Source organism: Pholcus phalangioides, unplaced genomic scaffold (assembly GCF_987345545.1).
Source record: "Pholcus phalangioides strain wild (caught in Gottingen) unplaced genomic scaffold, Ppha-v1.0 ptg000029l_1, whole genome shotgun sequence".
NCBI lineage: Eukaryota > Metazoa > Arthropoda > Arachnida > Araneae > Pholcidae > Pholcus > Pholcus phalangioides.
In genome coordinates this window covers 6,608,826-6,636,132 of record NW_028301619.1, presented here as the reverse complement: position 1 = coordinate 6,636,132, position 27,307 = coordinate 6,608,826, and the positions used below count along the sequence as shown (strand labels likewise).

Genomic DNA, 27,307 nt, shown 5'->3' with positions numbered 1-27,307 from the left:
GATCCCAGAGACGAAAAATGTGAATATTTCTGAAATAATAGAAGCAGTACGAACACAACTGGAGATTCAAGAAACAACTGAAATAGAAGTAGCACATAGAGTCCCGACAAGAAACAAATATAGACCAAAACCTATAATAGTAAGATTTCAAAGAGAAAGATCAAAAAATATTTAGCTACAAAAAGCTAAAGCAAAAGGTGAAATTCTTACAGCTGATAAACTGAATTCAAACTTTCAGGATAATAGAATATATGTAAATGAACACCTTTCACCGGAAAACAAAAAATTGTTTTATATGATGAGACAGACAAAAGACAGAATTGATTACAGATATGCTTGGGTGAAGGAAGGCAAACTGTTCCTTCAAAAAGATGAAACTTCTAAAATAATAAGAAAACTTGAGTCAAATGCTGATGTCCACAGAAATTGAAGACTTTGAGAACTCAACACAGACCCCATATCCGCTGGAGGAACTTGATGAAGTAAGAAAATTTCTCAGTACACCCAAGGGAGAAAGTAAATCATTGACCTTTTTTAATTTTGAACATTCAAAGCTTAAGAAATCATTTTGACAACTTTTTAATATTCCTTAGAACTCTAAACGAACCAATTGATGTGATATGTTTAACTGAAATTTGGATTGAAAATGATGAAAAATTTAATTATGAAATCACAAATTATGAAGATATAAATGAATATTATTCATATATCAATTGTAGAACATACAATAGATCAGGAGATGTAATAATCTATATAAGAAATGATTAAAAGAAGGAGCAAACTTAAATTCCGCTGAGAATTTACACACAAACTTTCCAAATTACAATATAGATATGTTACTGTTATATCGGTCTCATTCATACAGTATGAAACTCAACTGTAACTCAACCCAATTTAACGAAGAACTGGAACTATATCTAAAAAAAATTAAAGACCAATCTATTAATAGTTGGAGACATTAATATTGATTTATATACCAGGAATAGTACAACATCTCAGTATCTTGATATATTGGCAACAAATGGATTACTTTCGTTACATGAAAAAATCACGAAAGAAACAAACATTACACAGACCTGTATTGATCATGTTTTTTATAGATCCAAACAAAACACTGCACAGGAATTTACAGCCTTCAAAACCAAGATAACTGATCACTATCCAGTATTGGGATTCATAGACTTCTTGCAAAAACAGTCCAACAGTATTGGTGAGGAAAGTAAACACATAAAAATTATTAATTATAAAAAATTTGAAGCTTTCATCTCAACGCTGAATCTTGAGAACATTGTAGAAGATGAAAATGAGAAAAACAAATATAAACACTTAATGAATATCTTAACATTGAACTCAAACTTATGGACTGACACTGTGAAACAAAAACCAAAAAAGAATTAAAAAAACTGGATTAATGAAGACATTTTAAAAAGAATAAATTATAAAGAAAAACTCTATAGAATATACAAAAAAAAATCTGCTAATAATCTCATACAAATTAGAGTACAAAGAACATGAAACAAATTTTAAAAAAATACATTAAAAAAATTAAGCAGGAGTATATTAAAGATAACTTTAAAAAAACTGGGAAAAACAAACGACTACAATGGAAATACATTAATGAAAATATATTAAACAAAAACATTGGACATAAGACACTGCCAGAATGTCAAGACCCTATGGACTTGGCCAATAACTTCAATAATGAGTTCACTACTAGGAATTTAGACACCAATGAACAAAATAGTTTTTGCATGTACTGTATAGACCAAAATAATATATCAACCAGTTCGACCAACTCTATGTATTGTACTGAGATAGATCAAGAAGAACTGAAACAAGTAATAAAAGACCTAAAGGAAAACAAAGCAAGTGGCTATGATGGACTAACCCCTTAAATGATGAAAATAATTTCAAAATACCACCTAAATACATTAAAAAAATACTTTACGTAGAAGATACAAATACATTAGATTTAATAAAAAAAAGTAGAAGATGGCCTAACGAATATTAACATGTGGCTAATAAAACATAAACTAAAACTTAACATACAAAAAACAAAATACATCTATATGAAAACAAGAAACATGAATATCAATGAAAGCATACACCTAAAAATACATAATCATTGTCGCTGCCAAGATAATGGTGATTGCTATTGCCAAGAAATAGAAAAAGTTCATGAGTACAATTATCTGGGTATAGCAATACAACATGACCTTAAATGGAATTCCCACTGTGATACTTTAATCAAAAAAATCATAAAATATGCAATAATCATATATAAAATGAAAAACTTAATCGATGAAAATTTTTTGAGACTTATTTTTTATGCATGGATTTATTCAATCATTAATTATGCAATTTGTGTTTGGGGTGGAGCATACTACGACAATATCCGGAAATTAGATAGCATGTATGATAGAATATCTCAAATAATAACAGATAGTACGAAAATACAGTGCCACGCTATATCTCTAAGACAAAACTACATGTATAGAATGATAAAATTTTCACAAGTAAATGAAAAACATTTAACAAAAAAATCGAAATAGAACCACAGGTAGATACAATAGAGTATATCAGGTACCGAAACCTAATAAAACACTGTATAAAAAGAGCTTTTCCTACATAGCCCCTAAAGTTTTAAACTTATTTTATACTGAAAATCAAATTAGCAATAGAAAAAACATAAATCATATAGTATTTGACTTCGTTAAAAATAATGATTATGAAATTATTTTAACAAATACGCTATAATCAGATATAAAAAATAGTTTTGTGAACTGTGTACGAAAAAAGAGAAAGAAATCGTAAAATGATGAACGGATGTATATGGTTGTTATTGTGCATATAAGTATATATAGATACATGTATATGTATGGTGTTACATGTAATGTACTAACTGATATTCATAATACGTATAATTTAATTATATAACCGTGATTATATGACTCTCAAAATGAGAAATCTAACATCTTAACGTATACCGTAATCGTAAATATATAAATAGAAATACAATATAAAACATGTCTAATCTTTATGAAAGCTGTTGTCTGAAACATATGGGATTATAACCCCCTTTAGACCTGCTGGAAGGACTTTTAAGTCCCTCGGGGTCACAAAGTGTATGTATTTATTTGTTTTTATGTTTGTGTCTATGTGTATGTTTGTATTTGTAAAAAAAAAAAAAGGTTTTCCACTCGTTTTCCCATCAAAAAAAAAAATAATAATGCTAGCAACTGTGAGCTTTGGTCTGAGTTAGGTCCGACCGTCCATGTACGGTCCCGTTGCAATGATTGATGTTGCATTCCCGGTTCAATTAATTTTATTACGTGTCCCAATATTGCACTACAGATGACAAGAATGAATATTGACAACACATTTTTTTCCTTTTAAAACATTTATTTGAACACACTCCGAGATCAGATCGCACACAAATAATATTTCACCCTAACTCGGTTATCATTATTAGATCTTCTCTCTCTCTCGTTAAAAGTTTTCTTTTAACAACAGAGGTTCTAGAAAAAGATTCGGTCTCCCCAATTACATTGTGTCGGACCACCATCACAAGAGTCACACGATTCAATTAAGAGGTTCGCCCCAATCACCACTCGATAATGTCACCGCAGCTAGCATCGGAGGAGCGGGCAGGCAACGGCATCTCCGACGAACTTCCGTATTATAGCAGACTCGATGTATTCCAATTCGATCAGTAATGTAGCAGCCATGTGAAGAGATCTGACAACCACCAAATCATTAGCGCATGGTGTCGGTAGAGGCGATTGACAACCAGGCAGAGTCGTGCCCAAGTTCGCTACTTAATCAATGGTTTATGATGATGGAAGAGACGATGTCCTGCACGCAACTCACCGGGCGAAACGCCTTAGTAAAAAGAGCAGTTATCTGTGACTTGTTATATTTGCGTTTCCAGCATACCGCCGGTATTTAAAAGGGACCATTCCCAGCATTCCTTGTTTCACCATCGAATCAGGATGCGCGATCTTCTGCTCTGGAAAACTAACACATAATGACAGGCGCAAGTGCTATTTGCATAACTATTCAGAATAAAAATACAATTATGACGTGAAATCTGGCAATACTGAAATGTAAACAATGCCGGCTGATCAGCGGAAATCTACAGCGGACCGATTCTCGGAGGTCAGACAATAAACAAGATTTCAAAATGACTAGATCTATAGGACTATTCCGCGGGGGGCCAAGGTAATGTTACACCGTTCACGCAAGATTGAGATATTCGTTGCCTTTGCAGTCTAGTGCGTTCACCCGGAAAGTGAAAGGACGTGGGTTTAATTCCCCGCAAAGGCAGTTGAATTTTCTTTCTTTCCAAAATATATCTTCGCGTCAGCCAGCTGTTAAAAACCTCCGTATGAATAGCGGAGAGTGACAGCATCCTCGGATAAAAATAGAGTGTATCATAAAATAAAAAAATCTAAATTTTTATACGATCCTCTAACTTCCATTTATAATTTTGTTCGCCCTCTCTTTTCTGAGGCCAAAATTTTCATGTTTCTAAATGCAATATTTGCTGAGGTATTTGAATTCAAAAATCGGTGAAAAATATTGAAAAGTTGTGAAAGAACTACATGAATGAGGAAAAGAGCGTTGTTTGTTAAATATATTTGAGGATGAAGAATTGTTTTTACTTCTAGGTGATGATGAAATTAAATCCTGGAAACAAAGCGTAGATTCTTCTTTAAATACATCCATTACAAACACTGAAGCTTTGAATTTGTGTGTGGCTTCCACATCTAGAGATGGAGTGCCTAAAGATGATGACCAGCCTATGGTCTGCATGATCTGTGAAGACAGAGCAACTGGGCTTCATTACGGGATCATAACATGTGAAGGGTAAGGTTTTAATAACTATTTAGAATGCTTTTCTGCAAACAAAACTTACGTTCATGTCCATAATAGCCTAACATTTACGAATTCTATCGCATTTCATGCATTCGTTCATGGTACACAGTAATTCTATACATAATTTGTAAAAAATACAGAATATCAGCATTTACTGAACATGTGAACTTTACTTAGAAATCTCACAGGCATTGAATGACTTGACATGTATGATGATTAGAAAGTACTAACCATAAAAGTAATATCTATGGGTACCACTATAAAGTGCTATGCATATATCTGCCCTGCATTTACTCAAATATTAGGGGATATGTATTTCATTTTGATTCTAACTGCTTAGCCAAGTCCTAGCTTAAAATTCCACTGATTTACAGATTTTAATTTTAATTTCCACTGATTTCATCATCTTCATACATACCAGGGATTCATCTTTACACTAACCCAGTATTTCTCAACCTTTTTTTTTGCTTATGGCCCCCTTTGGACCATATTCTATTCCCGTGGGCCCCGACTTATCGAGGAGTGAGACTCTTTCTACTTATTAAATTAATTTTAATCAGAACTATATAATGAACTTATAAATAAGATCGATCTCTGAAACCCTGGGCCAGACACGGATCCAGAGAAAAGGGAGCGATCATCCTTCCCAAAAGCCGAATTATATGGGAAATATAATGTCTGCGTCTGTGTAAATTACGGGACGAACCTACGCAATATCAATAGCCCCTCCGACATATCACTCTGGGAGTCCACGCCTACCCTGGGCTAGAGTTCATTGAGTTTCTTTTTTTTGGGAGAGTTATATGAATGGCCTTCGCAACACCATGGGTCCTCTGGCAAAGCGATGTTCTGGGACCCCATACTTAACTGGAAGTAAGAGCTTGCATATTTACATGCGTATACTCGAAATTCATAGCACTGTACCAGATCTTATTGCGTGGGCCCCTACGGACATACGAACATAAGGCCCTTGGTCATGTTCACATCGGCTCATAAGTTAAGATGGCCCTAGTTCTATGGGCAACTCTGCTGGATTCGCAAAGTATAGTCACATTTTTACCCAACTATATTTCACTTGAAAGCTTTATTTCTTCACAGCTCTCCGTAACCCCTTCACCACTTGTCGTGGCTCCCCTTTCATCTGATTTTCAATCTTGACCTTTTTAAAATACCCTAAGACAGCATGGTATGGGGTAGTTTAGAAAGGGTGACTAAAAGCTGCCCCGCGACAAGATAAAAAAACTATTATATTTTTGAAAGTAGTTTCGATTTACGAAATTGTCGTAATTGTAAAGTAAAAAAAAAAATTTGTAAAAATTTTTTTTCTGATTTGACAAAAACAATTTGTATTTTCATCACACAAACACAAAACCTCTTTAAATACACAGGTCACATGTGATTGAGTTCATAAACCTACTGTGAGAGTTATGGAAGTAGCAGTAGCAGATTTTCTTGCGCAACCATCGGAGGTCAGTGATGACCTCGACGTGATGTCTCGACGAAAAAAATATCCCTCAAAAAAAAAAATTTTAACCAAGTTTTTCCATAAAAATTTAAAACTAATGTGTTGTTGTCTGTTGGTAAAAATATTCAGTCAAGTAATTTAGCTGGGAAAAAACGCAAAATAGAAAAGCATTGCATGAAATTCTGAAAAACAAATTTCAAAATATCAAATTATTTTTTTTGTTTGATAAACTTTAAACGTTTTATGAAGTAACATTCTCCACTCTAATTAGAACATTAGCAATATAACATTCATAATTTGCTGAAAGAAAAGAAAGATGAAAAAAATGCATGAGGCACACATAAAAAATATTTGGCCGAGCTACGAGCATCTGACAACATTCAGCTCGAGGATTAAAAAACCCCAACCAGAAAAATCTCAGGAAAAGATTAAGTTTACCACGTTTGAAAAATCGCGGATAAGATTAAGTTTACCACGTTTGAAAAATCGCGGATAAGATTAAGTTTACCACGTTTGAAAAATCGCGGATAAGATTAAGTTTACCACGTTTGAAAAATCGCGGATAAGATTAAGTTTACCACGTTTGAAAAATCGCGGATAAGATTAAGTTTACCACGTTTGAAAAATCGCGGATAAGATTAAGTTTACCACGTTTGAAAAATCGCGGATAAGATTAAGTTTACCACGTTTGAAAAATCGCGGATAAGATTAAGTTTACCACGTTTGAAAAATCGCGGATAAGATCATGAACACCACATTTCTATCGCGGAGTGCATGTGTCACAAAAGTTTCGCAATCATGAAGAACGCAAAGTCTAAAATCCAACCACGAGACGTGAAAAAAATCCATGTGTCAACCCCAAAAATTTTTCCAAGTCCAGTTTTGCAGACGTGCGGAATGGATCTCCCTACTTTGAAAAAAACTCTGGAAAAATTCTAGCCAGTGAGGACTTGGCCAGAATCAGCCCGGTCATTAACAAGCAGACCAAGTTCACCACCGAAGTACTAACTAATACAAGTGCAATCATGATGACGAAAGCCCGTCTTTTTTCCGGGAGCCGGATGATGATTCTGCGGCCAGCTCCAACTCAACATATCCCATAGTCGAGTTTGCAAAGTCCTGCCTGAAGGATATTATGAAGTGCTGCTCAAAAGAAGGATAAAAAGTCCTGGAAAAATTCCTCACTGATGCCAGGAATATTCTTGCTCAATTAATATGACTGAGCCAAGAGTTTCCTTTGAATTCTAAAAACTTTATCCTAGAAATGTTTCTTCTCAGTATTTTTGGAATTCTAATAATTTGTAATTTCCTGATTATGACAATATTTCTTATGCACAAATACATACTGACGTACATCAAATGCACCTTCCTAGGCTGTTAACAATTCTGTCTGTAATCCCATCATCAGCCCTGAGGGCTGGGCATGGGGGGCAAAAATTTGAATCTGATCTGGTAAGAAATTGTAGTCCACGCTACAGTTCCTATTTACGCAGTTTCCATGAACGCGGAGGTGGGGCATATGGTGCCAGGTTGAGAACCACTGGTCTCACCTATTGGTCGCATGCGGCTCTGAGGACAGCTTCGAATGTGGCCTGGGAAGCAAGTTTAAATTGGCATAAAAATACATAATTTACTAATGGGTAAACTACTTTCGGGTAAATTTCGTTTCTGCCTCCAAAGATATGGAGAGTCCATCGAACACTGTATTTGGCTTGGAATGGTAAGATGGGCTTAATTTAAAGCTTTCTTATAGGTCATTGTTTATATCTCCATTGTGACCCAAAGATGTTCTTCCAATGTGGTTCGAAGGGTTCTTCTTCCAATGCAGACCATAAAGGCTCTTCTTTCTCTAATGCAGCCAACAAGGTTCTTCTTCCAATACAGCCCAATAAGGTTCTTCCAATACGGCCCAGAAAAAATAAAAGGTTTGGAAATCCCCGATATGTATAAGCAACCCTATATAGAAATAAATTACCTTTTGGGTGAGATTCCCCCGACATTCTGGAGACGGGATGCAAGGCCTAGATTTTTCCCGTCCTCTATATAGTAAATTTATAGCGTAAAAAAACAAAACAAATGATAGGATTCGTCCCGTAACACCGGGCTGGTGCCCTGTCATTTCTCACTCTATGAAGGGGTCATGACAATCATCAATAGGAGATCACTTCTGGTACGAATATGGGTACAATGACATTTCACCGGTATATCAATGACGTCCTTGCTGCAGCGAGTCACACCAACACCTTCTATAGTAAAAAGCCTCCGCGCGAAGCTTTGACGTCACTGAAGTCGTCCATTTCACCTGTAGCCATTCGATATAGCCGTCCGACGTATGCGAAATCTTTCCTTTTTTTGGAGTACATTCAATGACCATAGGTGAAATGTACGACTTCAGTGACGTCACGAGCTTCGCGCGGAGACTTTCTGCTATAGAAGGTGTTGGTCATACTAACCAGTCTATAAACAACCGTGCCAAAAGTGTTTTTTTCCAACAGGATAATGTATGCCTCTCACACAACTAACATCAGTAGGCAGGCTTTTCAAAATATGCAAAGCGTATCAGACTCACAACATACTACACTGGTGTGTGAAATTAAATAAAACGAGTCTTCTGGTGAACGTGAGTGGTGTGAATCCATCTTGCTGCTGAAACTTTTACGTACATTTACCCCCAACTTTTTACGTAACTCAGGCCACCACATTGGCCGGCTTGCTAAGTGCGGCAGAGCTGCCCAGATGCAGCGGTACCGCCGAAAAAGGCTTCATTCAGGTCAGGTCAGATGGAAAAGGGTCTATTCCTGCCACCTGATTTGCAGGGATATTCTCTTGACAATCCCACTCTGGCGAGGCTATGGTAGAGAACCCCCAAAATTGTTTTTCAATTCAACCACATATGCTATTAATTAGATTAGAATTATTAATTATAGTTTGATTACGCATAACTTGAAGGGTACTTAAATTGTATATATGTATTGTATTACTGTATTTCCAGTAATTGCAATGGAATTTTTTTTCCTTTCAGTTGCAAAGGCTTCTTCAAAAGAACTGTACAGAACAAACGCGTTTATTCATGCATTGCAGATGGTAATTGTGAAGTTACTAAAGCACAACGGAACCGTTGTCAGTATTGCCGTTTTAGAAAGTGTTTACGTCAAGGAATGGTTTTAGCAGGTAATATACATTTATTCATATTTAAATTCTTAACATTTAAAACAAAAAAATAATGATTTCTGTGACAACTGAAATATGTAGCTACTTAGTGAAATCCTAAATAAAAGAAATTTCATCAAATTTTATTTTGTCTCATGCACTCATACACATGAAAAAATATCAGTACTTCTCCATTTTGTTGTAGAAAAAATAAACAACATATAATATTCGTGCATTTATGTTTTTTTTTAATTTATTTAACAACACAACACAGACATCGTACCATGAAATACAAAATAAAAATACAATACAAATGAAAAACAACACGACAAAACAATACATACATACACTATACAACTCTTAGAGACCCATTTGGTCCGTCCTAGAGCTTAAAAAAAATTTCTATATACAATAAACGGTACACTCTTAATTTTTTTTTAAAGTGTTTAAAATTTTGCCTTGGTTACCTATGTGCTACTTATGTGTTTATAAAACTTATAATATGTTTCAAACTTTTTTGCCTTTATTCTCAAAAAATAATGAACCGAACCTGGAAAGTAGTGTTAAAACTCATGTAAAGTAAAGCAATAATGTGCAATAGCACTTTTTTAGAAATGCAATTGTAAAGGTACGTTTAAGTGGTGCTGCGACAGTTGTAGGTACAAAAAGCGGTCGTTTGTTTTACCATTCGTGCACGTTGGAGGTATCATTATGTCGTAAAATTTCGTTGAATTTCATAAGCAGTGAGGCAGAATGGGATTTTAGGTGACAGAATATGGAGAAAATCGTCAGTATATTGGAAGCAGGAGAATTGCAAGCTCAGGTTGCAATGTACTACTTAGCTTGGTCTGAAATTTACGGGAATGATTTTATATAAGAGACCCTATTCTTATCTCTATGGTCATTTCCCAGCATGGTCGTAAGGGATGGGTTATTCTAATAAAAATTGTTTAACCTTGATGTGGTTAGCGGAGTGCGGCATACCTTGAACTGCTTATATTGTTAGCCATTTCATTTGGAAAGAACTGCCCTTGTCATAAACGACATGATAAAAGACTTCTTTTGAAACTTTTTTAGTGGCAACAGCTGGTGTTTTTGCTGTGCTCGTCAGTTTGTTTAATTACAGCTTTTTAATACTCTTTTTTTTTTAATATACATAGTTATTTTATAACAATTTAATTAGTTCAGTGTCAGTACATAAATGTTAATCAGTCAAAATTTATAAGGATAAAAAAATAATGGACAGCAAGACACCAGAGTGCAATGGATGTGACGGGAATATTATTGCCTTAGAGGATTCGATTCAATGTACTGGAAATTGTTAACGACCATATCATTTTTACTGCAGTGAATTTACCGAGAGAACCTTACGTCTGGCGAAGGAACGCAAAACTGTATTTAAATGTGTTAAATGCATTTCGCAAGCAAACAAAGTTCAACCAACTCCAACGATGAAAGTGCCAAACCGCGATGCAGTGGATGATGGCTCACAAGACTCGTGCACAGGACCCTCTTCTCAAAACAATGATACAGTGGCAAATACAACAGACTCAAGTCGTCTTTCCCATTCTACAATTTGCAGATGATATAAAGCTATTCTTAACGACAGGCAACACAATGGGCCTAGAGACTGCATGCCTTCGTCTATTCCGTTAGAGTATCCAGAACAATCTTCCTATTTCTATCGTCTAGAGTGACTCTATGCTTCTAGGCAGACCCACCGACCCTATCTGCTATCAGATGGGCCCTGAAGTTTTGCAACACTTGACCATATGCTCCGATCTGGGTATTTCGTTATCCGGTTCTCTCGACTTCACTGACCATTATCGTAATATGGTCTACAGGGCCAATAGAGTCGCATATATGATACGTACGGCGTACAGTAGGTGCGATATGCATACCCTGCTTTCGCTTTTTGTACATGTCCCCGGCCGATTCTTGAATACTACTCATTGAGAGTCCTTAAAGGGCTTTTACTAAACGACTTCCAGGTATTGGTGGAAGATCATACCAAGTATCTCGAACTGACCTAATAATGTGCTATAAACTGGTATACAACATGGTATATATTTGCCTTCCAACAACTCTTTTTTCGAAATCTTGGACAGACAACCTAACCTCCACAGACAGTCTTCAATTGAAAATTCCAGTGGTCAGAGGCGACCGCTATTTTTATGGCTTTGCATGCCGTTCAGCTAGACTGTAGAACAGCCTCCCACGTGACCTCGTTTCTGCCCCTTGTGCTGGATTCGTTTCTTCCTTGGACGATTTTAACTTTACACCTTTTATGAAGTGTTTTTCTATTTGATTTATGTTTTCTTATGTTTTTTGTTTTGAATCTTACCAGTTTAAGTACAATCTTGCCTACTGGATTGTGTGATAAATAAATAAAAATAAATAAATAAATAGCGTTTGGACTCTTCTCCAAAAATTCCAGCCTCAAGGAGTTCATATCCACCCAATGCAACGAATATACCAAGAATTTGGAGTATCATAACAAGATTGTAAGTGACCTAACTGAATCGATCGCCCAACTAAAAACTGAAATTTTAACCGTGAAAAAAGATTACTCGACCATAAAATCCGAAAACGAAATACTTAAATCAGAGATCATGTATCTGAAATCTGAGGTATTGGAGATGCAGCAATATTCTAGACGCACGAATTTGGAAATTACTGGAGAGAGAATTCCCGAAGTTTAAAATGGAAATACAATTGAAACAGTGAAAAAAGATCGATATTAACCACTCTGGATGAACAACCCGAAGGAATACTAGTCACTCATCGCGTTTCCACGAACAGGAAAGATCGCCACAAGTCAATTATAGTGTAGTTTTCTACAAAAAACGAACGTGATTGCTACGTTGCAGCTTCTAAAGAGAAACGCCTGCAAGCATCTGATATAGATCAACGATTCAACTCGTCAAACATCTACACTGCTCAAAACAATTAGGGGAGCAAGCAAAAAAGTGAAGAAAACCGTGCGAGACAGCCACGTATTGGCATACAATGGATAGTACACGCGTAATCAATGCGCAATACAGAAAAAAGACGTAAAAAAATTTGGAATTAAGCTTTAATCTTTTGAAAATATGGAAAAAACATGAAAAGATGATTTAGGGCAACAATTTGGTTACATGTAAACGATAAAAAAAAGTACTGTTTAGACATGATGCATGAGTTTTAATAGGGCGTGTGGTCTCCTCGAACAGCTAAGACTGCTGCACACCTGTTTGCCATGGATGCGACGAGGTTATCGATCAGACTTTGGGGGAATACTGTTCCCCCAGTGCAATCTGCAAGTCTCGGACAGTAACAGGCGGCCTTGGTCGCGCAGCAATGCGTCGTCCGAGCATGTTCACAGTTACGGCAGTAAAACAGACGTTTCTGCAACATCCAGATTTCTGCCCTTATCTCCTTTTTCTGGTTTTTGACGTCATGAACTTTGATTTGCATATGAAGTTTTCTTCTTCCGTTTCCTGCTAGGCTTTAAATTATGGATTATTCATTTTATGTTACTTATCGGTATACATCTTTGCGTAATTTTGTCAAAACCATGTGCTCCCCTAATTGTTTTGAGCAGTGTATTTGAATGAATATCAAGCTCCAGGGTTGAAAAAAACTTATATCTGTATATATCAATGTGTGTGTAAGTTATTTAAAAACGATAAAAATTTCCACACAATTTTGTTGGGTCAAGAATGGCTAAATATTTTTGCGCTAGAATGAAAATTCTTAGGGTGTTCAGGATAAGAAATTAATTTGATTTGAACAATGTCTCAATTTCTCACCTATGAATCTGATTACCAGGATCATTTATTGAATTACGTAACCTTGAGCATTCTCTGAAAGATTTAAAATTATTTTTCTACCCGAATGAGATAAAGCAATAGTATTTAATGTGATACAATTCAACATACAAAGTATACGGTCAAATTTTAACGAGCTAAATATATTATTACTTGATATGTATGACAAAATGGATGTTTTAGTACTAACAAATCAATAATTTCAACTCATTTTATTGTTGCCGAAATTGTAATGGATCTGGCGGTGTAATGATTTATACTAATGCAAAATACATATTCAAAAAAATGGATTATCCCATATCTTCAGCAGAAATTGTTATTTTGTATTGCGCGAACCCATTGATCTAATCCTGTTTTCCATATATCGATCTCATTCCTTTCAAACCGATGTTTCTAACACTTGAAATGCAGCAAATTTTACCTGTGATCAAAAATAAAAATGTTCTCATAGGTCGGTAATATTAATATTGACCTCCTACATGAATATGGGTTCTCGCCCCTAGTAAATGACTTACTAGAAATCAGTCTAACACATGTGTGGACCACATGTTCCTAAGGAATTCAACTTATAGTACACACACTATACACGCAGCTCGATTACTTAATGGAATAACTAATCGTTTTTCCTATAGTTTGCAAGATCATCCCATCACATAATTCCGAAACACCGTCAAAGAAGGAAAATTCATATTTTAAAACTATACAATACGAGTAAACAGAAATGCTTTTATCTGATTACAAATTTACATTTCGTGGAACAGATGAAAATTCTAAATTCTCAGATTTTTATGTAAAAGTTATAGCGATCACACAAAACAAAAATAACTTCAGTTGTTGGAGGGAACAAAAAACAAGATAAAGCAAAATTATTATATTATATGGATGGATTATATATACCCCAGAAATTCTAAACATCGTAAAATCGAAAGAGCGTTTATATAAAAAATAAATTCGATTTCTCCGGGAGATAGATTCTATCGCATAGCTTATAAAACAACTGTCAATGTATTAAAAAAACAAAGTAAAAAAAAGCAAAGAATGAATATTATGCTAAACGTTTCAACGAATATGTGAACAGCCAAGAACAGTGGAGATTAGCGAATGAAATCTAAAACAAAAACATAAAAAAAATTCGTGTACCCTGACACCGAGCCATCACATCTAGCCAACCTTTTTAACCAGTACTTCACCTCCGTAAATCACCCTAGAAACAAAATTAGTGATAATTTTATGACATATATTAGAAGCAATATACTGTACATTCCTTTTATTGCACGGAAGTCGAATCTCGTGAAGTATATGATATTATTCTCGCACTAAACGATAAAAAAAAGTTTTTGCGTGGATAGAATTGATGAAAAATTGATAAAAATTCTTGAAAAATGCCCATTCCTGTATTGACATGTCTCTTTAATGAACTTATAAATGAAGGTACTTTTCCTAACTGTCTCACAGAATTTCTATCGTTACTCCTATTTTCAAGAAAGGAGATATAAATGAATTGAATAATTATAGACCTATATCTGTTTTGCCTTTACTTTCCAAAATCTTTGAAAATATTTTAAAAACCACCTCTACTCACTTATATTTAAATAAAATTAATTTCTTCTCTGAAAACCAGTATGGTTTTCTGCCCAACTCTAATACTGAAAATGCATCAATATCATTCACCAAATTTACTTATAATAGTATTGATAACAATAATGAGACTATGGCTATTTTCTTAGTTATTTCAAAAGCTTTTGACACCGTTAATCATGAAATTCTACTAACAAAACTACATTCAATTGGAATAAAAGGTAATATTTTTGACTTGTTTAAATCATATCTCTCGAATTGTTATCAATACGTTAAAATCAACGATACAGTAAGCAAGAATTTACCCATCAAAGGTGGTGTATTTCAGGGCTGAAGTTGGGCCCCCTACTCTTCCTTATCTATATAAATTATCTGTGCAATCTTGACATAAAGGGAGAATTAATTAGTTTCGCCGATGACACAGTGCTTCTATGTTCATAAACGAATTTAAATACTCTAAATACTAATATAAATGATGATTTATTAAAAATACGTAACTGGTTTCTGGCAAACGATATGAATATTAATGTTAACAAAACTAAATATATGCGTTTCAAATTAAAAGAGACTGACAATATTATAACTCCTGAGTTCTCTTTAACATATCACGATAATTCCTGTCAAGTACTAGCAAATTGTAACTGCCAACAATTAGAAGTAGTCTCATCTATTAAATATCTTGGAATTTACATTGACTCTAACCTAAAATGGGAAACCCATTTAAAAAATGTTTCAAATAAATTAAGATTTTTTTTTAAGCAAATTTTTTTATCTAAAAAATCCAAAGTAAATCATTTTTTACTAACACTGTACAATGCCTGGATTCAATCTGAAATAAATTATGGCCTCATAGCATGGGGTGGAAACTATATCACTAACATTAACGAAGTTTTATGAATCCAAAATAAATTTATCAAAATCTTATCTAATTTTAACGGAAGATAACTTTAACTACACAACCTTAATATCTTATCCATCAGACATTTGTATTTCTATAAAATCTGCATTGCCGTTCACAAAAATCGAGTTCGGTGCAATAAACGCAATGCTATCAATCCCGGAAGACAAAATCAAATTTTAGTAATTCCTAACCCGAATGAAAATATTTTATGTAAAAACTTCATTTACTTAGCTCCGAAAAAATACAATAGACTACCCATCGATATCCGAAATGAAAAAATGAATACTTCAAAAATCGTATCTGACGTCTTGGTGCTTATTTGTCATCTATTTTTTCACTCTAATTCTGAGATAACACTATAACGACTGATGTTATATTTTATTAAAACTGACACTCCTGTGTGTGTGTGTGTTTGCCGCATAATGATACTAATATTCTACACCAAATTCATTTATTTATTTATTTGTGTTTCTTTTCAAAAATTGTCATCTTCATAAATCTAATAAATTATAACAGTATTAATGAAAACCGTTTCATTCGTACATGATGAATTGTATTTATATATCTGTGATTATGTACATGAAATGGAGTCCTACATTTTTATCTGTGATCACCAGAATGGATGGTATGATCCCTTGGAGATTTTATTTGTTCTCCGAAATGTATACGATGTGTATGAATAATGAATAAATGACAAAAAAGTTATTTATTAAATATAAAAAACATGGTAGTACCAGACTACACGTTACATTAACGATTGAGAAACTAAGTTAATGATAACCAGCGAAACAAAAGGGCAATACGCTGAAGATGCATTCCGCTTATATAGGCTGTACACACCATATGACGTCATGCACGTGCGGCGATAACGGCATAATTTGCATAACATTACATGTGATTCCAACACATAAAATATCTTATCAAAATGATGCTATCTGGTCATGATTTGCATGAGAACGGGGAAAAGAAAATGTAGGATCAGTTGTGTGGTTGAAACCGCAAAGGTAAATACAGTAAAGCATTTTTATGATGAAAATAAACACAATTACACCAATTGAGTTTTTGAAAGTCCAATTTCTCAAGAACATTATGAATTTCATAAAACCACTCTCTCCCACTTTGATGCAATCCATATAAAGCCTAAAATAATAATAAGCCAATCCATATAAAGCCGACAACAAACATAATCTGAATTTTCATCATTAACAAAAACCTTGACGTTAATACATATAAAATGTTTCATTCAGATTGGCATATAAATAAACAAAAGTTGCATCTAATTGACAATGAGTCCGCCCTAACCATCAAAGACATCCTTATAATAGAAAAATTTACTACAGGGCTGAAAAATTCATCATACGTTTCACCCTTACGTTATTTATTGCCTTGGGTGACTAACCTTGACTTATATCTAACAATTTCACCATGGTCATTCTTTTTGATAGTATATATCCATCTATTGTTCGGGTTTGTTACAATCCACCGAATAGGGATCCAAACAACATCACCAAACTTCATGATGAAATTTCCTACATGTCTAAGCATAAAAAGGGTTGTCATACTAGGGGATTTTGACTACCCGGGTATAGATTTGTAATAAATTATTATCAAAAAGCAATTGGTGAAATGGCTAGAAGAGAATAGTGTATTGTCAGATAATTAGCATGGGTTCACGCTTCTATGATCACTTCACTAAGGCTTTGAATAAGGGCAAACATGTAGATGTTTACCTTGATTTCCAGAAGGCATTCGATTAGGTCCAACATATTATACTCTTGAGGTGTTTTTACACGAGATTGGGGTCAACTTGTTGAATTGGATAGAATCGTGGTTATAAGAAATAGGTCACAACGAGTTATGGTGGACGGGAAATTCTCTGATTGGACAGGCGTCACAAATGGAGTTCCTCAAGGAAGTGTCCTTGGCCCTATACTTTTTTCACTTTTAGTCGATAAACTCGATCAGGGTATCGATGGGATTGTTAGCAATTTCACAGATGACGTGCAGTTAATGGGGGTATTTGGGAATCAAAGCGATAGGGAGTTGCTTCAGACCTACTTCAACAGTATTGGAACATGGGCAAATGAATGCAGCATGAAGTTGAGCGTTGACAAGTGCATGATCGCTCATTTTGGTTCGAACAGCCCACGTTTCTCGTACGAGTTAAATGGTGTCACTATCCCGGATGCAACTAGAGTGACCGATTAGGGAATTCTCATTGACGAACGGCTTAGGTTTTCTGAACATTGTTCAGAAGTGGTAAAAAACCCGCGAATAGATGCGCTTGCCGCTTTGACTCAGTGGGCGCGTGGTCTCGGAGCTACTGCTTGGCGCCACTGCTCAAGCACTTTGTTAGCAGACGACAGCAACAGAGGAAATGTGCTCTTTTCTTACATTTTTGTTGCTTATTTACTGTTTTAAGTGAGGGATCTCTCTTTCATGGTGCTTTCACATGCACGTGTGGTATTTTCATAATCTTTTATAATCTATGAGCTAAAAATAAATCCAATAAATAATTGGTAAGTAATAATGTCTTTTGATATTTTTGATATTAGCAAAAGACAATCAGTTTTTCAAAATGATAACTTAATACATTTTATATTAGGATTTTTTTTTTTTTAATTTGCTTCCCATGTTTTTATATTGCAGTTGTATTGGTTGGTAATAACGAAGTCCAAGGCATCTAAAAGCTACATCTAATTCAATTGAAAAAACTAAAAGATAATCAAAAAATATTAGAAAGTTCACAAGATAATGGAAATTATCTGTCTCGAGTTGGCTTTCAAGCAACCCAATTTAAATTACATAACGTATGTGGTTCAACTGAAAAATGCACCGGAGAAAAATATTCTTAGTGGACGTTACCTTATAAACAAATACCAAAATTTCTCCCTTTTACGTGTTTAAAATGTTGAAAAAAGCAAACCGATAAATATATAGGTCAACAATCATCGTACATCCTATTCACCTTATTCCCCCGAAATGTTTTCAAAGAAATACCAAGAGGTTCTTGGAACTTTAGTTGAAAGCGCCTGCTTTAATCAACTAGGTACTATTTCATCCTTTCCTAATTCATCCTTCAGTCAAGAGGTATTGTGCTCTGTGCGGCCAAGATGGTTATCGTCGTCTCTTGAGCAACTAAATCCTTCTCTATTCTTTACTGGGACAAATCTTTTCTTTTGTGATATCTTGGTGAATAAAAAATCTTCCGATTAGATTTCCTTTCTTCCTTTGCATTAAAACTTTCCTGGTATCACCAATATAGGTGGAACTATAAGAATACAGAGGATATACCGTTTATTCGAGACCACCTTAAATATCTCCTTTATGGGACTTTCAAATTTATACGACGTTTGGCTTCGGTCATAATTAGTGCTCACTAATACGCTTCTAGATGCGTGTACGCATTAAAATTCAATTTTACTCTTCCAAATTTCATTGAGGAGTGAAAATACTTCTTCAAATTTTAGGTTATTTTTTTAAATGGAGTTATTTCTCTGTTTTCAAAACATTAAAAAATTATTCCTCTCTTTACAAAATTACTCCTTGAAATTTCGGTAATCATTTATACGACAAACAACTTCAATTATGTCGACTCTGACAGGAACACCAACATGGCTGGGTTGACACGGAATAAAGTGTTCCAGATTCTGCCACGATACTGGGCTGGAAGAGATCTTCCGGCCCAGCAATGGGATAAGCCCAGTGGCAAAGTCCTGGCGTTCATTCATTGGAGATACGTGGAGGCGGGGGCGGCGTGGAATGCAATGCCCCCCAAGTTTTAATGGAGGAGCCGATTTATCTAATGCATATGCATATACTGTATGTGAATTGACATCATCATCTTGCCCCCCCCCCCAGCCTTTCAAGTCCATCTCCGCTTATGAACGCCAAATCTTGCGAAAACTATATCATTTCTATCCATCGAATACACGTAATTTTTGTAGATTTTAAATAGATATCGATTATAAATCAGCGTTTTTTTCAACTTTTTTGGACTAGTAAAATGTCTGAAACAATTCAAAAAGCATATTATCAGTAGGGTAACCACATGTCCCGTATTTTACAGGACATTGTCGTACTTTCCTGTAAATTTGACCGTTCCGACTTCCTTTATACAATATTTTCCTGTTTATTTCAACGCAGCTAATTTGAATTTAAAATTGTTACTGAAATCGTGAATGAAGATAATTTTCATAATTTATAAAATTGAAATTTAATTAACACATCAAGACAAATACAGAACACAAATACACAAACACATATTACATTCCAATATTAACCCAAGGGATCGTACGATCCGTCCTGGGTTCTTTAACTGATAATACTTGGCAACAGACCAACCAGGTAAAGAACAGCACTCGTATCTGGACTTGAGTAGATAAAAATTAGTATTCGCTGTGCTTGCACTTTGAGAAATTGATATCATTAATTTGCAACCATGAATTTATCATGCTCACTGAAATTTAAAATTGATCAGATTACAAAAAAACAACAACAAAAAAACATAAATACAGTCAAATATAAGGTATCCAAAAAATAAGAGTGAGAAAGGCAGATTGCATTCTACTTGTTACTCAAGAGATTTGATTGATATCATTAATTAGTAATCGTTTAAATTTTACATTTTTCAGATTTTATATCATGATTTAGATTATTATATTCTTCAGGTGCGATGTATAAAAACTGTTTCTGTATTATGGTTTTATCACTTCATATTGGGTTCCAGTTCTCCTTGTTTGTCTTACTGTTTGCTTTAATTTGAACTATGCAGGGTTTAATATTTTGATAATTATGGCTCTAATTATTAAATTCTGAACTCGTGTATTTGCCATGTTCAACATTTTTTCGGTTAGTTATAGTTCAATTCACTGCGATTTCCAGTATCCCGTCATTTCACACTCCTCGATAATTTTTCAGAAATTTTAGCACAGTTGGTAATTTTGCTAACATTTTCAGTGATATACATGTGCCATATTTTTATTCATATAAAGTTCTTATTTTCCATATTTTTCTAACGAAATATGGTCACTACGTCATGGTGAACGATTTCTTTCCTGAAACAATTTTTTTTTACTGTGATTTGTAGTAGCTGGAAATGCCAAAATAAAACAGGTTAATATTTAAAAATAATTGTATTTCATTAAATCTTTGATTACGTGATCAAAAAAATAAGACGAACAGATGTCCCGAAATCATTTTTTATGACAGTGCATAAATTAGTTAAAAACCGGGACGTCCGGCCACTTTTTATGAATCTGTAATTAAAAACTTCTGTTTTAGGGAGTGAACATAGTGCGTCCATGTTTCCGATTCTGGAAACCCGCGTCGTCTCCATTTGGTTAAAAATCTGAATTTCAACTTTTTTAGTTGTCAGGTTTCGAACGACTTAGGCCCCTTTCACACAGAGTGGATGGGTCCGGATCCACGTGCCCTTTCACACGAGCGGACGTTTCGCCGCACCTTTAGAATGATTTTGTTTTCACCCAGTGGACGCCATACGTGGATAGCGCGTTGTGTTTAAGAAAAGTATTTAATTTTTTTAAAGTTTTATTCACGGTTTTCACTGCGAGTCTCTCAGTCCAGTGCGCTCTTAGTTTGAAATTTTGCATAAAACTTTTTTTTTTTTGCAATTTTTGTAATTATTTTTCTCCTTCATCCCTGATTCAGAGTGCTGATAGGCAGCCTAGATCCATTGTTTGGTGGTTTAATCTAGAGCTCCATAAAATATGGGTATAAAGATGCCTTCAGTTCGATCCTCATAAGCAGTCGATGGGAGAAAATATCTTAAAATATTTCCCCCCCCCCAAAAAAAAGATTTTTAAATCTAAGATCTGTCTTTTTAGAAAATATGAAAGAAAAATTCCAAAAACATTCAATGATGTTCCAAAAAAAAATTTAGGAGATATCAAAGACTTTGCAAGTAGAAAAAAGGAGAGAGGTGGAGACTTCCAAAATGCCGTGTTTAGAAATATTCACATCATAATTCTATCTTAAGCCCAGATTACACGATAAAAATTTTATAATAATTCTTTTACAAATGCAACCAATAAGCTGATCGGTTGCATTTACTCGAATGTAACCAATAAATTTATTGGTTGTATTTTTCAAGTTTTACAAAATAACTTTCATAAACCTTTTTTTTAGAGTGAAATTCCATCCTTAGATTAGTTTACTTCTGAAATATAAAATTTCACTTTTTTTAGTTCATAGACTCAATATCGAGTAAAATATACTTGTAGATATCAGGGGGAGGGGGGCAACGAAACTATTCAAGGGCCTTCAAACGTCTTCATCCGGCCCCGAGTGAACGCCGTACGTGGATAACGTTGTTTAATAAAAGTATTTAGTGTTTAAGTTGTGTAGTTAGTCAAAAAAATTAAAAGATTAAAAATGTAAAAAAATAAAATGAATATTTAAAATAATTTTAAATAGTTATATTTTTTAATAATTTTGAAAATTTAAAAAGAAAAAAATTAAAATTTTTTAATTAAATTTAAAATTTATTAAAGTATTTAGTCAATTAAATATAATATAATTATCGTAATGAATTACAGGACGGCTTATATAAATCGCAAATTTTATAGTGGTTTTTTTTCTTTCAGAAATAAAATTTCATTCCCAATAACGGCCACTTCACAATAGTGGCTACATTTTCGTGGTCCTGTCAATGGCCGTTGTTGGCAGGTTTTATTGTGTGAAATTGTAAAGTATGGACAAAAGGCAGTTTAGCTCAGAAGGAAACGGAGGGATATACGTATGTGGATACATCCTACTGATGAACAGGGACCTTCATATGTGGTGGTTTAAGGGTATTTATGGCAAATGCAAATAATTAAAAAAATTCCATACAAAATCATCTTTAAAAGTAGCCAAAGATGCGAGCGAATTCCACTCGGACTCGAGTCGTGTGAACAGCTCCTTATAACCTAATGTACAAAACCTGTATGTGCCGATGCGCCACGAACACTTCGAAGTTGCGGGCGCATTTCGCATCGTCTGAAAGGCTCCGTATGTACCAATAGTTAAAACTTCCGGACCCGCGTCCGCATCCGCTCCGTGTGAAAGGGCCCTAATAGGAAAAATTTCTTGGTGTTTCCGATTCCTGCAATCGGTAGCGATTGGACTAATTTCAATGGAGGAACGCTCCGTTGATTTGCATAGCGTGTCTCCGTTTTGTGCAAACCATCTGTGAAAAAAAAAGCAGAAAATTCTCCCCAAAAAGAATTTTTCTTTCCGGTTAAAGATTCAGCGTGTGTCGAACTAGTATTTGAACTAGATTGTGAGCTTGATTAAAAATAAAACATTTGTCAATTTTCTTTTGACAACTCAAACTTGGTGCTTTCGTAAATTTTAAAATATTGAGAGAGAAATTGAAAATATTTAAAATTTGAGAAATATTGAGAGAATCGTTCAACATCAATGAAAAGTTAGGAGAAAAAGATTACGATATTCACCACGTGTTTTTTTATTATTCATTTTTTATTTTTTTTATTTATTTTTTTTTTTTTTTTTTGGTTAAGGAGAACTTGATCAAAATATTTTTTATATTTATAAAATAATTATATACATTGTACTAGGCCTATATTTGGTTTTTCCAAAGGCGGTAAAAACCCATTAAAGGTAAATACCATACCAACTCTACAGTTGACATATAGTAGCCGAGAGCCCTGTATAATTATTATTGTATTATTACAGTTGACATGCATTCATTTTGTGATCTGAAGGGATTTCCGATCCCCCTAAATCCATCCAACAGATTGATTATTAATTATCGAATAAAAAAGTGATTATATTAACTTTATTGTTATTATTTATTTAACTGAACCCCCTTCTCGAGGTGAGTTTACTGGGCCCCAGCGTAGATGAAAGAAATAACAAATTCGAGATCTCTCTCTCTCTCCCCCCCCCCATCATACTTTATGGTAGGGGTGGCCAACAGCTGGCCCACGGGCCCCCAACAAGGTAAAATTATCAAATTAATTTATGCAAACAAATAACTATACAGCTATAGTAACAATTAAATATTATAAAACAAATTTATAATTTACAAGGTGTTAAATCAAATTTGTGATCATTATTCGACAGCGTAAAACTACTTACATTCATTATTGTTAGTGCGTGTGCGGAAAATTCACCGCCAGCAATTCACCGCCGGAAAATTCACCGACCAACAATTCACCGCCATGCAATTCACCACTAGGAAAATTCACCGACAACAGTTCAATGCGAGTCAGTTAGCGAGGGAGTGAGTGATTTAGTTACTGAGTGAGTGAGTGACCCACCGAGTGACCGAGTGATTGATCCAGTGACCGAGTCAGTGAGTGAGTGACTGAGTGACCGAGTGAGTAAGTGATTAAGCGGGTGAGTGAGTGACCGAGTAAGTAAGTGATTGAGTGACAGAGTGAGTGAGTGACCCACTGAGTGACCGAGTGAGTGACCCAGTGAGTGACTGAGTGACCGAGTGAGTAAGTGATTGAGTGGCCGAGTGAGTGAGTGACCCAGTGAGTGACTGAGTGAGTAAGTGATTGAGTGACCGAATGAGTGAGTGACCCAGTGAGTGACTGAGTGACCGAGTGAGTAAGTGATTGAGCGGGTGAGTGAGTGACCCAGTAGTGACTGAGTGACCGAGTAAGTGATTGATCGAGTCAGTGATTGAGCGGGTGAGTGAGTGACCCAGTAGTGACTGAGTGACCGAGTAAGTGATTGAGCGGGTGAGTGAGTGACCCTGTAGTGACTGAGTGACCGAGTGAGTAAGTGATTGATCGAGTCAACCTTTAATTCGAGAAAATTTTTAATTTTTATCAATTTTAAAACGAATAAAATCCAGAGCCCACATCCAGTAACGGGGACCCAATATGCAGATATTTAGTGGGGCACCCAGACACTGGATTTATCTCGGGCTTCCGCTGTTGAAAATTCTACAATGTTAAACGACAGAAAAGAATGAGATTCATCCAGTGCCCCCAAAATGAAACGGGACCCCTGACTCGGAAGCCAATCGGGCATCCCCCTGTGAGGGCCACTGCAAATATTCATTTTACCAACGAATAAAATCCAGCCCCCCCCCCTCACGCAATTACCCTCGACCGAATTCGCAAATTTTATGGGGCCCCAGACTGTGTCCATTTCAATAAAGCTGGAAAGGACATCAGAAGAGCTCATCGGAATAAATTGTATATTGTATAATAGAAATATTTAAATCTGTATATACTTTTTTTCTTTTTTCTTTTAATAATGTGTTTTTATATTCAATGTTCATGTATTTTATATTTTATATGCATAATAAAGCACCCGACATCGCCCAGCCCCTCATCCGGGCAATGGCTAAAATTGACAATGGTCGATAGAGCCTGGGCGGTGCACGGAATGAAATGAAATGGGGTCCCAGACTGGATATACCTTGGGCTTCCACTATCGCAAGGACCCCTGGAAATGAAACCTTTTAACTTCCCCATGAAGGTATATGTGCAATCCCCCGGGTACCCCGACCCTGTATGTTGGGAGCACTGGTGATATATGTATATTTTACATTACGTATACATACCTCTCGGCATGACCCCCACGAGGGCAGGGCTGGCAGGGGCCGGAACGTTTCTTATCGCTTTTTGATATTTTCACACTATAAATTAAGCACAGAGGGACCCGTGAAAAAGCTTGTTTGGGGGCCCGCCATCTATTTCAGCTTAGGGGACCTGCTGTAGGATGTGGGAAACTCTGGGTACATGCACATTACTTGGTCCCGATGTGTCAAATGGGTCCCGATATATGCAAGAGTTAAATGAAAACTTGACCCCAAAATCGTAACCGACTTCCGTAACACAAAAACGTAACAGATTTCCATCACTCAAAAAACGTCACCGACTCCCGTAATAAAAAAATCGTCACTAATTCCCGTTGCATAGGAAGTATATATATACGTATATAGTAAATATAGAGTACATATAGATACGCACTAAGGCGGGATTTCTGAAAGTTCACGTGAAATCGCGGGTAACAGCTAGTTCAGCACAAAAAAAATCCATTGGTTATTGATGATCAGCGATGTTTTTTATAATATCAAAGTGATAACAGGAGATGATTTTAAGCATTTTTAGGAAGTTAATTCATCGCGTATCCACTTACTTTATTATCTTTTAATTCTGTTATTATCCCTTTTAACATTTCATTAGAAGTTTCTGAGTAAAACCGAGTTAATGGAATTTTGTTGAATATACTATCTTGTATTGGGCAACAGCAATTTGTAATTTATACAAATACAAGGCCATAACAGGCAAAATGCCCAGCGAGGTGGCTGAGAAAAAGATGCACACAATAAATATGGATGTCATATATTTCAAAAATACAGCAACACGAATCCGTATCATCTGAATTTTTTCTCATAAAGTCATTATTTAAACTTTCCGCCATATCTTTAGGATATGGCACTTACTCACTCAATAGATCACTCACTCACTAGATCACTTACTCACTTAGCAGCTCGCTCACGGACTGACTTACTCGCTCATTGAATCAGTAACCCACTCGCTCACTGAATCACTTACTCACTCGGTCACTCAGTCACTCACTGGGTCACTCACTCACTCAGTAACTCAATCGCTCATTCCCTCGCTAACTGACTCGCATCGAACTGTCGTCGGTGAATTGCATGGCGGTGAATTGTTGGTCGGTGAATTTTCCTAGCGGTGAATTGCATGGCGGTGAATTTTTGTCGGTGAATTGTTGGCGGTGAATTTTTGTCGGTGAATTGTTGGCGGTGAATTTTCCGTAAACCTTGTTAGTGACCAAGACCCGGATGCTGTTGCTCTAAAAACCTTGAAAAATGAATAAAAAAATGCCACAAAAAAAATTGGAAAAAAAAATTCCATCAAAATAATAAAACAAAGTTGTCTTGAAAAACTGAGTATGTTCGAATGTCGAAAGAAAAAGTTTTATCAGCATCAAAATCATACGTAAATTGTTTTCTCAAGTTTTTTTTTCTCGTTTAAATTTCATCAAAAATAACAATTTTCCTAATAAACAAGTTATAATTCATGAATCGGTTAGAAACACTGGCGTTATGACCCCCACAAGGGTGGGACTGACAGGGCTCCGACTTGGGGGGGGGGGGCCTGAGACGTTTTTTATCTTTTTTTTCACAAGAAATTCAGTATTGAGTCTCGTGAAGAATCTGATCGGACGGCCCTGTCGCTAGATGTGGGGACCATGACTGGCGTACTGGGGGAGGGTTTTTTCCAGTAAAATACGAAAAATTATCTCCTTTCCCTGAGAAAATCCTGTGTATGCATGCCTATGTTTAAGAAGTCAAAAAGCATCCTTTATTTTCCAAGGAAAAAATTCATTCACAAGCATATTTTTTCATAAGTGCTGAATGCAATCAGTATTCATATAATTTCTCCGATCTTTTCCTACGTCAAAAAATTAAAAAAATTAAAAGTTATCGTTAAAATGCCTAAAATTCCCCAAAACTAAAAAAAAAATGTCCTAACAGTAAAAAAGATAGATTTAAAAAAGAAAAATTTAAAT

At 35.2% G+C, this 27,307-nt stretch overlaps 1 protein-coding gene across 5 annotated transcripts in view; it reads left to right on the top strand.

Annotated features, from left to right (window-relative positions):
- Positions 1 to 27,307, top strand: part of LOC149067624 (hormone receptor 4-like) — a 189,066-nt gene that overhangs the window by 99,026 nt on the left and 62,733 nt on the right. For all 5 annotated transcript variants that reach the window (XM_089252433.1, XM_089252431.1, XM_089252430.1 and 2 more), the window contains 2 exons: positions 4,671 to 4,869; positions 9,366 to 9,514. In XM_089252433.1, coding sequence (XP_089108559.1) covers positions 4,671 to 4,869; positions 9,366 to 9,514 — 348 coding nt within the window. The remainder of the gene's footprint in view (positions 1 to 4,670; positions 4,870 to 9,365; positions 9,515 to 27,307) is intronic.